Genomic DNA, 12,331 nt, shown 5'->3' with positions numbered 1-12,331 from the left:
GCTTATTTCATATCAAAGGGTGTTGTTCACTTGTATTTGAAATAAAATAAACACTTTACACGGATACCAAGCCGGGGTTTCAAAAGTTTAGATAGGACCCCATCAGTAAACTGGACCCCTCTGTCGATATTTACCGATTAACGTCCTAATGTTTAGTATGAATATGATCGGGAAACTATGTGTTATCGATAAGAAATTTATGATTGAGACTACAAGAATAACAAGGAAAAACTACAGGATGATCAAGGGAATCATATAGAACTTTCGACACGATTAAAGACTAGCAGATTGAAAATGATACGAAATAAACGACGTAAGATTACAAATGTTATACTGATAGGTAAAAGGTAATATATAGACAACGCAACAGGGAAACAAGTCCTATTCACATGTTGAAAGTACTAGTGTCAGAGCTCTAAGATGAAAACTTTCAGAAATATAAATACAATGATTACCATCTTAACCTTTCCATCCTATATATGCTAATTTTTTAAACAAAGTGAGAGAACCTATGACAATAAATCAAACGAAGACATAAAAAGGAAGAAAATGAAGAACCTGAATAGTCCATCTACAGAGTACAATGGATTATTATTGAACTGGAACGCCTTCCTAAAGATAAAATGTAACGTATTGTCTGTAGATTAGATATATTTCTTGTTCAAAACTGGAATAATATCGGGATATGCAAATATGTCTACGATCATGATATATTCATTACAGAGATCAGACATGAATATAGAGGTGTGTTTTTGGCGGCGTCAATTTTTTCACTTTCGGTCAATCTCTTATGTATTATTAATGCATGTTTTGAGGTTCCTTAGTAGTTTCACGTGCTTGTTAATGTCAGTTTCTTTCTGTTTGGTTAATGTTATAGTATCATAATCCACGAGGCAACACTATCGAAATGCGGACGGGAATATGATATTTTATTCAATGACATTATCAAGAGATGCTATCATTTAATGTTTTCGGAAATAGATTCGCCTGTAAATCAGATTTAATAAGCGAGCTTGTTGTCGATTTAGCTAATACATAATAAATTAGGACAACGCATGAAAACGATGCGCAATACATTTGCTAAATATGACATAAATAATTGCACGTCTATTTTAGGACATTAATGGATCACAATGCTAAATGTCGAGATAAACCTGGTAACTGTACAGAATGGAGACAAAATGGGGGGATTTCACAAATTATACTAGATGTGGCAGGTTATTAGGATAAAGGATACAAAAATGATTTTCTTTCTCAAATGGTATAATATACAGAAATAGATTGAAAATCAGAGCTGACATGCTATAGTCACGTGGCCACTACTATACGGACATTGTTTTCTATTGGTGGACTAATTAGTTAACCTTTTGTTTTGTGGTATTATACTCCAATGCAGCATAGCCAAGCTTACTACTTCTTTTGAAAGGTCGCGGGATTCATATATATATGAATACATTTGTCTCTATACAGCCCTGGCAGCATTAGTTTTGTTGTAGGTCCATTATGTTCCGGTATTTAAAACAGTACAAGAATTGTGTTGTGTTTTAAACGTGGATTCAATAAATTAAACCGAGGATATTGATTTTCACTTTCTGTCACGGATCATATCATTTTGTAACATTTTCCATAAACATGCATCATGACATTAATATAACTGTATGAATGTTCTGACCAGTCTGATATGATATCATTTAGATTAAAAGATTTAATCATGCCTTCCGACAATGTTTGTACAACATTTACAAATAACGCTAGAAGGTCCACGCTGATTCAATCGTGACAATGAAATCTTAAAAATGTGTTAACCAAATTATCATGCTAGGTGTAAAGATATATCTCACAGATACGCCGTCAAATCACAATGCAGTTAAAAAGGCATTCAGAAACGATTCCAATCCAATAAATATTACCATAATTATAATTTAGCGCTTACATGTAACACTTATGTCAGGGACGGTAATGGTACATCTGTATAACTCAATGGAATTCTGAAAGTCGATACTGCTTTTACTATGAAGTAAGTTTTATGATCAACACTAATACAGGGTGATATAATCCATTCATGAAATATGAGCAATAAATTCGGCGACACTTCTGTGTCACACATTTCCTGACGGTGTCTTATAAAATATTCAGATATTTTCATAGAATCTATTCAACATTGCTGAGTGGAAATGAAGGCTAACGTTATTAATTATCCTCATTGGAGATTAAATATGTATTTGTATAAGGTGTATGAATATACCGGTAAAGTAAGCACAGAAGGTTTGAACCATGATTAACCACAAGCACGTGCATATTTGGAAGCACAACAATAAAGACAGGCTATTTATATATACAGTCTTTCTAAACCGGACAGCCTTCGAACTGATTATACAATTCGGCCTGTACGGAGATCTAGAGGGTATCGGATTATAGCGAGTCTCATTTTATATAATTCCTAATAACAATAGAAACTAAAAAAGTAGATCCAATTTATCCAAAATATCATGTATCTTGATGTAGTGGATATACATTTTAGTATTTTTGAAATGATCTAATTATTTTTACCACTACTTGTATATGGTGTAAATGAGAAAATGGAATGTTTGTAAAACGCAATTTTCAAACAAATCCATTTATCACTCATCTGCGTTTTGTTGATAATCATAATTAATTCAATTGTAGTGTAGGTTAACAATGTACCATCCAATACAACAATTTTACCTTAATGAAGAAATACACATTACAACCCTTTAGACGCGGCTCTTTAATGACACAAACTAATATGAGGCCTTAGAATGTGTTTTATATATGGACAAACAAATCAAAACGTCTAACACGTCATCATTCATGACAACAAATCTCAAAATGATATTATATTAACAAAAAATCAAAAATATGATTAATAAAGTTAAAGATAATTTCAAAGCACACTTACTTCCTACCGATGAATGATCCCTGATGAGCCACATATCGAAGCCCATGGAATGTAGATCCCTCCGCGAAATCTGTCAGAACCGTCCGCATTCCTGAAGATTTTTGGGAGATTTGTTTCTCCATGGCTTTCTCCTTGTTGGCTATTTTTGACCGTTTTCTGCTCTTTTTGTCCTTGGTGAACAGGACCCAGTCCCGCCCGTTTTGTGTGTGGCTGTCGCGTAGTTCAACGTACACGTCCCGGAGTGGATTTTCATCTTCAAATCGATCTTGCCTGGACATCATGGTTCACACCCCACACAGAACGCCAACTCAGAGATTCCCTGTAAATATTGAAACTTTCCATATTGACTGGAAGTATCAAATCACGATCACGAACATGTGAGTAAAATTGATAGATAATTGGTGTGTAATGGCATACTGTTATAAAAGTGACTAATAATGACCTACTATGCTTATATAAATTAAGGTAATGGGTCGATTTGATCCCTTTCACCTGTGTAAGACAATAGGATGTGGCTGAACAGACGGGGAGATATGGCACGTGGTAGTTAAGACTAAGGCATGCACTTATGTAAGATTCTGTTTGATGGTTAATGTATACTACTTACGGGCTAGTTTGATTGGCTCGAAGGTTTATCGTAATTGCCTTGGCCTCGTGCTGAACAAATACTTGCTACATTGAACCAATGCGCTGCTTTTTATAACTCCTTAACTGGTTTTAATTCCTGTCTATGAATACAATATATAATTCCTACCTGTAAATACAAGCTCTAATTCCTGTCTATGAACACGAGCTCTAATTTTTGTCTATATATACAAGCTCTTATTCCTGCCTGTAAATACAAGCTCTACTTCCTGTCTATAAATACAAGCTTTAATTCCTGATTGTAAATACAGGCTATAATTCCTGTCTATGAATACAATATATAATTCCTACCTGTAAATACAAGCTCTAATTCCTGTCTATAAATACAAGCTCTTATTCATGTCTATAAATACGAGCGTTAATTCCTGCCTGTAAATACAAGCTGTAATCCCTGTCTATGAATACGAGCTCTATTTTTTGTCTATATATACAAGCTCTAATTCCTGCCTGTAAATAAAAGCTCTAATTCCTGTCTATAATACAAGTTTTATTTCATGTTTATCAATACAAGCTATAATTCCTGTGTATAGTGCCACCTCTAATTCCTGTCTAAATATACAAGCTCTATTTCCTGTCTATAAATAAAAGCTCTATTTCCTGTCTATAAATAAAAGCTCTAATTCTTGTCTATAAATACAAGCTCTCATTCCTGTCTATAAATACAAGCCCTTTTTCTTGTCTATAAATACAAGCTCTCATTCCTGTCTATAAATACAAGCTCTAATTCCTGTCTATAAATACAAGCTTTAATTCCTGTCTATAAATACAAGCGCTCATTCCTGTCTTTAAATACAAACTCTAATTCCTGTCTATAATGCTAGCTATTATTACTGTCTATAAATACAAGCTGTAATTCCTTTTTCTAAATATGCAAGCTCTAATTACTCTCTAGTAATGGAAGCTCTATTTCAGGTCTTCTATCTTTAATTCTAACACGATTCGTTTGCAACGCGTGTTTTGATTGGTTGCGGACCGACTTCTAATCTGCGATAGAACCATGGCATATCGTTTTAAGCCACGCCCCGTTTCTAATCAAAACAATATGGCGTCAAGTTCGACTCGTAGCGAAATTCAACACTCTGCACCATTTATGACTGATGACCAGTGATATTGGAATCGAAAGTGAAGAAATCGAATAGAATGAATTAACTTAATAAATTTAACAAAAATCGTTAACTTCATTCTTACCGTCATTTATCGATTGAAACGTTCATTTCGTCCGTGTGTAAGCATCTAAGGTCAAGTAAAATCCGAAATGAAATGGAACAAGTGCACATAACTTTCACATAACGATTGAGCCTATATAAACACATCAACTCTGACTTTGTCAAAACGCCCATGTCGTTAGGCATACTGCATAAATCCAAATATGTCGTTAAATCTTCGGTAACAGGACTTTCACAACAATCCAAATACACCGCTTCGTCAACATACAGATCGAACTCTCGCCAGTATGGGCGTGGCCAATTGACCGACTTTGAAAGCTTCTCTCTGATTGGTCAATCCGCCACAGTATGACACGTAACTAGCGGAGGTCACAGAGTACTTAACAGCTACTTGTAGCGATGTAAAACAATGTATCTAAATATATGCGATAGTAAACGTGTTAGAATGGGGATAGTACGTTGTTTTTCGTGGCTATACTGGCGATTAGAACATGAAATTTGGTTTAAACTCTCGACCTATCGGTCTCGAGTTCAAACCAAATTTCATGTTCTAATCGCCAGTATAGCCACGAAAAACAACGTACTATCCCCTAAGTAAAATCTCTTATTCTTGTCTTTGAAAACTATTCGTATTTCATGCCTATGAATACAAACTCTAATTTCTGTATATACAAACATTGCTTAAGACATATTCTACCATGTTTGCTATTCAACACCAGTTTTGATTGGTTTAAAACCATGTATTATTTTCCAATAATCCACGCTCGTGCCAATAATACACGGTCGTGAGTCACGGCTGTTACAATTTTATATATCTAATATTCACCAGTTTCATAAAAGGTTACTATAGCCGAGTGGGCTAATGGGTTAGTCTTTCAATAAATTTTTATCACGACGCGAGTTCGAATCCTACGGAGGCCCCCCTTTTTTTCTTTTTTTTTTCTTTCTTTTATCCTCTTTTTTTAATTTTCAAAATCAATGCCATATGATAGATGCTCTTGATCGTAGTACTGTATTGCCTGTTTATTTCATCAGCACATAATGCAATACTAAAGAATAAATTACAAGGTTTTCTCGGGGTTTCTTTCCTGTTTTTCTATTAGAAAGAGGTCGATCTCAGAACTAAACAGTACATGGTAGAATAAAAATAATCAACTTTGAATCGTGTATTGTTGCAGGATATACAACTCGGACTCGGATATTTTGCAATTTTAATTAATAACTCAGGCCTGCGGCCTTCGTTATTAATTTAATTGCAAAATATCCTCGTCCTCGTTGTATATCCTGCAACAATACACGATTCATCGTTAATTATTTCTTAACTATCGAATTGATAATGATGTGTCAAAAAATAAAAATAAAAATAAAAAAAATAAAATAAAAAAAAGAAACAACAAAAAAAAAAAAATAATAATAATAACAATAAAAATAAAAAATTGAATCAAGCCATGTCTACTAATCCTTGTTGACCGTTTTAACAGAATTAGACACACACTAAGTGTATTACCCCCAGGCCCGCCTTATTTGGTTGAATCACTAATGTTGAAGATATGTCAATACGTTGAAAATGTGGTATACCACTACTCATTGACAAACATGTTTAGTTAATAACTACTTCCTAGAGATAATGATATTCCCGTGATTGTTTCCCCATATAACAACCCTCCAGTTTAAAGCCGTCCTAACATGGCAGTTAATGTCAGTACTCCTGCACTAATCAACTATTAAAACCAAAATGAATGTCCATTGATTAACCATATCTACTAACATATATCATGTTCTGTACACCAGTAATTATATAACTAACAACCTGGTCAGGAACAAATAGAGAGTATCCACATGTACATGTAAACGCGGTCGTAATTCCAGGAAAAATCGATATAACAAGGTCGAAAATTAGGACTAATACTCAAACATATACATGTAGATATATATTGTTACCATTAAGGTACATGTATATATATATATATATATATATAAGGGTCAAAGAAGTAATATGAACAGTATAATCCAGATAACACTGGATCCTCACATAAATGTATGGAGGATATGAATTACTTGTAATGATTATATGGGGCAAAGAAGTAATTCAAACAGTGTAAACTGTTTGAATTACTTCTTTGCCCCATATATATATATATATATATATACTGTTACCATTGAAGTATATAGATATATACTGTTACCATTGAAGTATGTAGATATATACTGTTACCATTGAAGTATAGATATATATACTGTCACCATTGAAGTATGCAGATATATACTGTTACCATTGAAGTATATAGATATATACTGTTACCATTAAAGTATGTATATATATATTATTACCATTCAAGTGTTGGATATATACTGTTACTTTTGAAGTAAGTAGATATATACTGTTACCATTGAAGTATGTAGATATATACTGTTACCATTGAAGTATTTAAGCATTAAACTGTCTTGTTATGGATTATATGGTCTATATAGACCATATAATCCATAACAAGACAGTTTAATGCTTATATTTACGTTTTCTATATTAGTTTCTTTTCGATTTCAACTTTAATTTTCATTATAATTTGAAATCTGACTTTTACCGACGTTTCCATTGTCAGAGGTCAACAAATTGAACAGCCTATTGTGATTCACGTGCTGATTGGCAATTTAAAAAAAAAAAAAATAGTGCATGGAAATAATTAAAAAAAATACTGAAAACATCATCAGATATTTTAATAACAATATCAATAATATTGGTAGTCAGTATTTCAGAATATACGGATAAATTATTCAGTTTGTTAACGATTTCGGAATTTTTTTTTTTAATTTACCATCCGGAACATTTATGCGGATGGAAATTTCACCCGTCACCACGCACACGCAACGGCTGACAGCATTGACAGAGTTTAGCTATGAAAGTTGAATGTGCAGTGGGAGAAAGTGGAATTCGCCAAAAAACCAGATGTAAACATGTTCTTTGGTTGCATGGAAACCTGATTACAGTTTATAGTAGCTACAACAGCACCGGTGTCAGGGATACGACCAATGAGAGAAGTGACAGTGGCCGAGGGAGTTGGACGAGCTTCAGCGACAACGTTGCTTGTGACGGGTACCATGGCTGTTTCAAGTTTAGGATGCGTTAGACACGATAATGCACCACTTGATGTTTTCTTTTGTGAAGAAGAAACTGTTCTATTGTACGACCGGAGAGAAGCCTCGTTCTTATGATTTGACATAAACATGATGTGTCGGGTTTCAAAATTTTTGTCATTCAAACACTGGATGGCGGTGGCGCGCAGACAATGTGGTGTGTAATGATTTTCCACTCTGGCCCCGGAACAAATATCTGTCAACATATGTGTTTATTAAATCTTGTTTTATTCCTATTTTCGTGATTGTTAACCATTCTTACCTTTATTTTCGTTTTACATTTTAAGATTTGTTTTCTGGTCTCGTACTCTATCCGATAGCATGATGAGCAATGATAAGATGCCATTTGTTTACATTGGTTGCAAGTAGTTCCGGGGGATCCCATCCGTAAATCCGGTCGCGTATGAATAACACCCGAATGCACGATTTGGGTGTCAGTTATGCATAGAATGGTGTCACGCTTTGGGTGTCAGTTATACTCTCATAGACTGCAAATTTGTTTAGTTTGTTTATATCATGGCTTTGCCATCCAAATGTAAATATAGAGATATATATTGTTACCATTGAAGAATTTTCAGTTATCTTGAAGTATATGTCTTTACATGGTTGTTATTTAGGTACGCATATTAACACGGCCTTTATTGAAGTACTGTACTACTGTAAGTAGTTAACTAGGTTACGTTTGAAGTACATATATTTACATGGTTAGTATTTAAGTACATTTTTACACGGTTACTATTTAAATATATATATATATCAACCAGGTTAGTATTTAAGTACATGTATTTACACGGTTATATTTAAGTATATAGATAAACACGGTTACTATCGAAGAACATATCTTTACACGGTAATTGAAAAAGGATAAAGATAATAAGACAAAAATTTCAATAAAAAGTTAGTGTAGATTTCCGTGTAAATCTAGGCCAAATACAGGTCATGACTCGTCCTCAAAGGGCCGATGTAGTGGTAACTGGATCCACTAGGTATAACAGTTGGCGTCAGCCTGTTAGTTTATTATACAATGAAATAGAATACCCCCACTCCCGATATCATGACTGCGACTACAGTCTTCATAAGTCTGAATTTTAAATTTTTACTGGTAATTGTTTGTTTCGGAATCCTCTAAAACTAATAACATGCTTTTTAACTAGACGAAAGTTGTCATAGAATCCACGAAAATCTCTAAATCGCATTGCAATATATTTAGACCAATATTGTATTACAAAATTCTAAAAGGCCTAACCAATAAAGCAAGTTATACAAGACTACTGTTGGGTTATGGAACCCTCTAGCTAGATATCTCATAAAACGCTTTAATTGTACAGGTTGAAATAAAAGCAGAATTACATAAAAATGACACGTATGCTTTGTAATTGATTAAACAGTGTAAACGATATAATGTAAGTTAACTGATCAGTAATTCAGATGAAACAAAAGCATAATAAAAGATACCAATTGGCCAATTGGTATACCCATGGCGCATGTGTTCATATTAAGTTTAAGCTCGACAAAGTCTCCCTGCCAGTATGGTTTCTGCAGTAGAACGTTTTTGGACACTTAGAGTGAGACCTTGTTCACGTGACCACTCATTTATATGATTTTGAGATCATGACATCTTAAATGGCTAACAATTTCGATAACGATGGTTGGTTTGGGAGAGTCGGTGCTTATCCAGATCATGTTTATATAAGCAATCTGCCTTAAACTGACAATTTGGTTAGCTAATAATGCTGCTGTTCCACATGTGTGTACATATGTACAACTAGGTTACATAATGTACAAAAGGTCGTGATGAAAAAACATCAAAATCTAGTTGGTGTAAAACTAGATCGCAAACGTAAACAATGTATTCATACGCGATCGAAGTTTCTTTGAGGCGGAACAAAGTCCAAATATCAATTTGATGTCATGATAGATTAACACAAGGCTGCCGACATATCCATAGTGGAATGTTAGGTACTTTGTCAGTTTCAAGTAGTGATATGTCTAAATCTAAAGTTTCTTGTAGATTTTATATTTGTATACCGATTGATGGACATTATCTAATTTTTGACAGTGTGGAATGGATTGGAAACTAGCTGCCAACATGTTGGAGTTACTAGATTTGATTTTAGCTGTGATACCTGATGATGTATTAAATCAAGCATTTGCAAGTATGATTTGTAAACTGACATACACTACGCAAGCATATTCAAGTTTAATACAATATGGCGTTGTAAACATTTCTCTTTATGATGTATAATGGCTTATATTTACCAATTACTGACGTTTATAAGTGGAAGAATGGGAGTGATTAAATTATCGTTATTCATCCTACTAATTGGACGTTATCGTCATACATTATTTCCTTGTATAATGACACTAGAGGCCCTTTGTTGTGGGCATGGTGTGCAGGACGGCGATATTTTCCATATCCCTGTAGGTTCGTGAACCTACAACAGCGGACTTCGTTATTGTTTAGTAATGCGTCACTCTCTCGCACAGTATTGGTTATTATATTGTATGTGTTTCGCTTGAGCTAAATCATATTTTCCTAACCACTCCTTTTTGATAGCATCACTGTCATAACACGAAAATAAACTTCGGGATTAACATTACTAGTCATGGGAGTCTTTTTCTTCTTGTGTTTACTTTTTCAGAATTGGTTTTTAAAATGTTTAACATTATTTACCTAATGGCGCTTACAGGCATATACTTTATACATGTATTTATACTTGATATATAGAGAGATAACTATTTCTATATGTGAGGTATTGCCGTACATTGATGGCTTAGTTCTGGAAAGTAATAACTTATCTAAACATCATTTACAAAACAAAATAATTTACTATCATTTATTTAAGTTGTTCTGTGTCCATAAAATGTTGGTGAAGTGTGTATATCCTCAAGGCTATGAATGAGTGTAAAACGATTAAACAAATTTATTGAAAACATTTCCAACTATGCACCTAATGTCATTTCCTCGAAATGCACCATCTTCATTTATCAGCTAAGGCTTAATTAGCTTTTTACCTGTTTATTGCTGGTATTCGTTGCCATACTGATTGTGTATTGTACGGCTGCAACGAAATGTCTCTCCAAGGACAGGACAGTTATATTAGTATGATAAAGTGTTGGCCACAGGGACATTGGGGAAAAACTACAAAGGATGGACGAAAGAGATCAGGAGAAAGATAAAAATCGAGATGACTTATGGCGATGGTAAAACATCCTTTGTCTTGTCATCTGTGCCAGTTAGAATGCACAAAGGAACAGTTTTGGTATTAAATGGGCTCCGAATGTTTCACCCCATGTCACTTTTCAGTCGGAAACGGCAGTTTGGGGATTTTAATGTAATGGCTAGTAAACATCTTGAATGTTCTGTAAATATCATGGTACTATCAAGCCCGTACTCTGTAACAGCATGGTGTGATTTTTTGATGACGAATTCAACCATGCATGACCCGTTCCACGGATAGGAATGTTGTATTTGTGAATAAATCAATCCATCCTGATACCGATCGAGCTCGTTAAGTCCGTGCGGTTCTGAAAACGGCGTGCTGATTCTGTTAATTAATTGATCTGATAATCTCTATTACCTATTTTAAATAAATCTTACATTTCTGATTGAAAGAAGAAAATAGTTTTACCTACCTTGAAGTCATTTTCCTTCATGGATTTCAGCAAGTTGAGAATAACAAGTTATTGATGCCTGTAAATAGTGTAAACCATGGAAGCCGTTGACTTGCGATCGACTGGCTAGAGTTCGAGACATAGAGACTGCTAGTTATGTTAAAAACATCAGCTGCTTCTGAAATAGGTCGTGTTGGTACTCAAAGCGGCGGATCTTATCGGAACAGGTATACAGCAGCGCTACTCACACTCCTCAACCAATAGACACTTATTACTTATTAAAACACCGTCTAGCTGACTAATACATTCTATCTATTAGAGATTCGAGTTTTTCTGTAAGGGCGTTAACCAACTAGATTTCTAACATAAGCGTTTTTTTTTTTATCTTTTATCTTTTTAACTCTTTGTGTCTGTGTTAATCAGTTCTTAATTGTAATGTTTTAACGTTCCTAGCTTTTCACTGTTTGGTTTGTTCAGCATATTATAATAATCTGAATTGAACAATAAAATAAAAATGTTCTAAGCTCATTTTTTATGTGTTTTGGTGAATCTGAGTGCCGTTATATTCTTGTTTTAAATGTGTAGTCAAGCACCTATTTAATTTTTTTTGTAAAAGTACGGATTATTAGTTAAATTGGATATTACTTCAGGGTTTTTATGTAAAACGAGATGTATTGGTGTAAATCATAATTACATTATCAGGGATAACAAGGTAGACATATTCTTAAATTACAGCTCTAAACAACAATATATATACTCTATATATTTGTCCAATACAACATGTATATACTAGCACCTGTTCGCAAAATCAATTGTAAGACCGGGATTGTTTGAGTAAAATACACCCTGGAGG

At 34.0% G+C, this 12,331-nt stretch overlaps 1 protein-coding gene across 1 annotated transcript in view; it reads right to left on the bottom strand.

Annotated features, from left to right (window-relative positions):
• LOC117344005 overlaps positions 1–11,593 on the bottom strand; it is a 35,964-nt gene extending 24,371 nt beyond the window's left edge. Inside the window, 2 exon segments of the mRNA XM_033906599.1 lie at positions 2,921–3,239; positions 11,500–11,593. Coding sequence (XP_033762490.1) covers positions 2,921–3,201 — 281 coding nt within the window. The 5' untranslated portion in view covers positions 3,202–3,239; positions 11,500–11,593.
• Between the last annotated feature and the right edge of the window lie 738 nt (positions 11,594–12,331).

This window comes from Pecten maximus, chromosome 15 (genome assembly GCF_902652985.1).
Source record: "Pecten maximus chromosome 15, xPecMax1.1, whole genome shotgun sequence".
NCBI lineage: Eukaryota > Metazoa > Mollusca > Bivalvia > Pectinida > Pectinidae > Pecten > Pecten maximus.
Note: the sequence above shows the minus strand (reverse complement) of the source record. Positions and strands in the feature narration are given on the sequence as shown.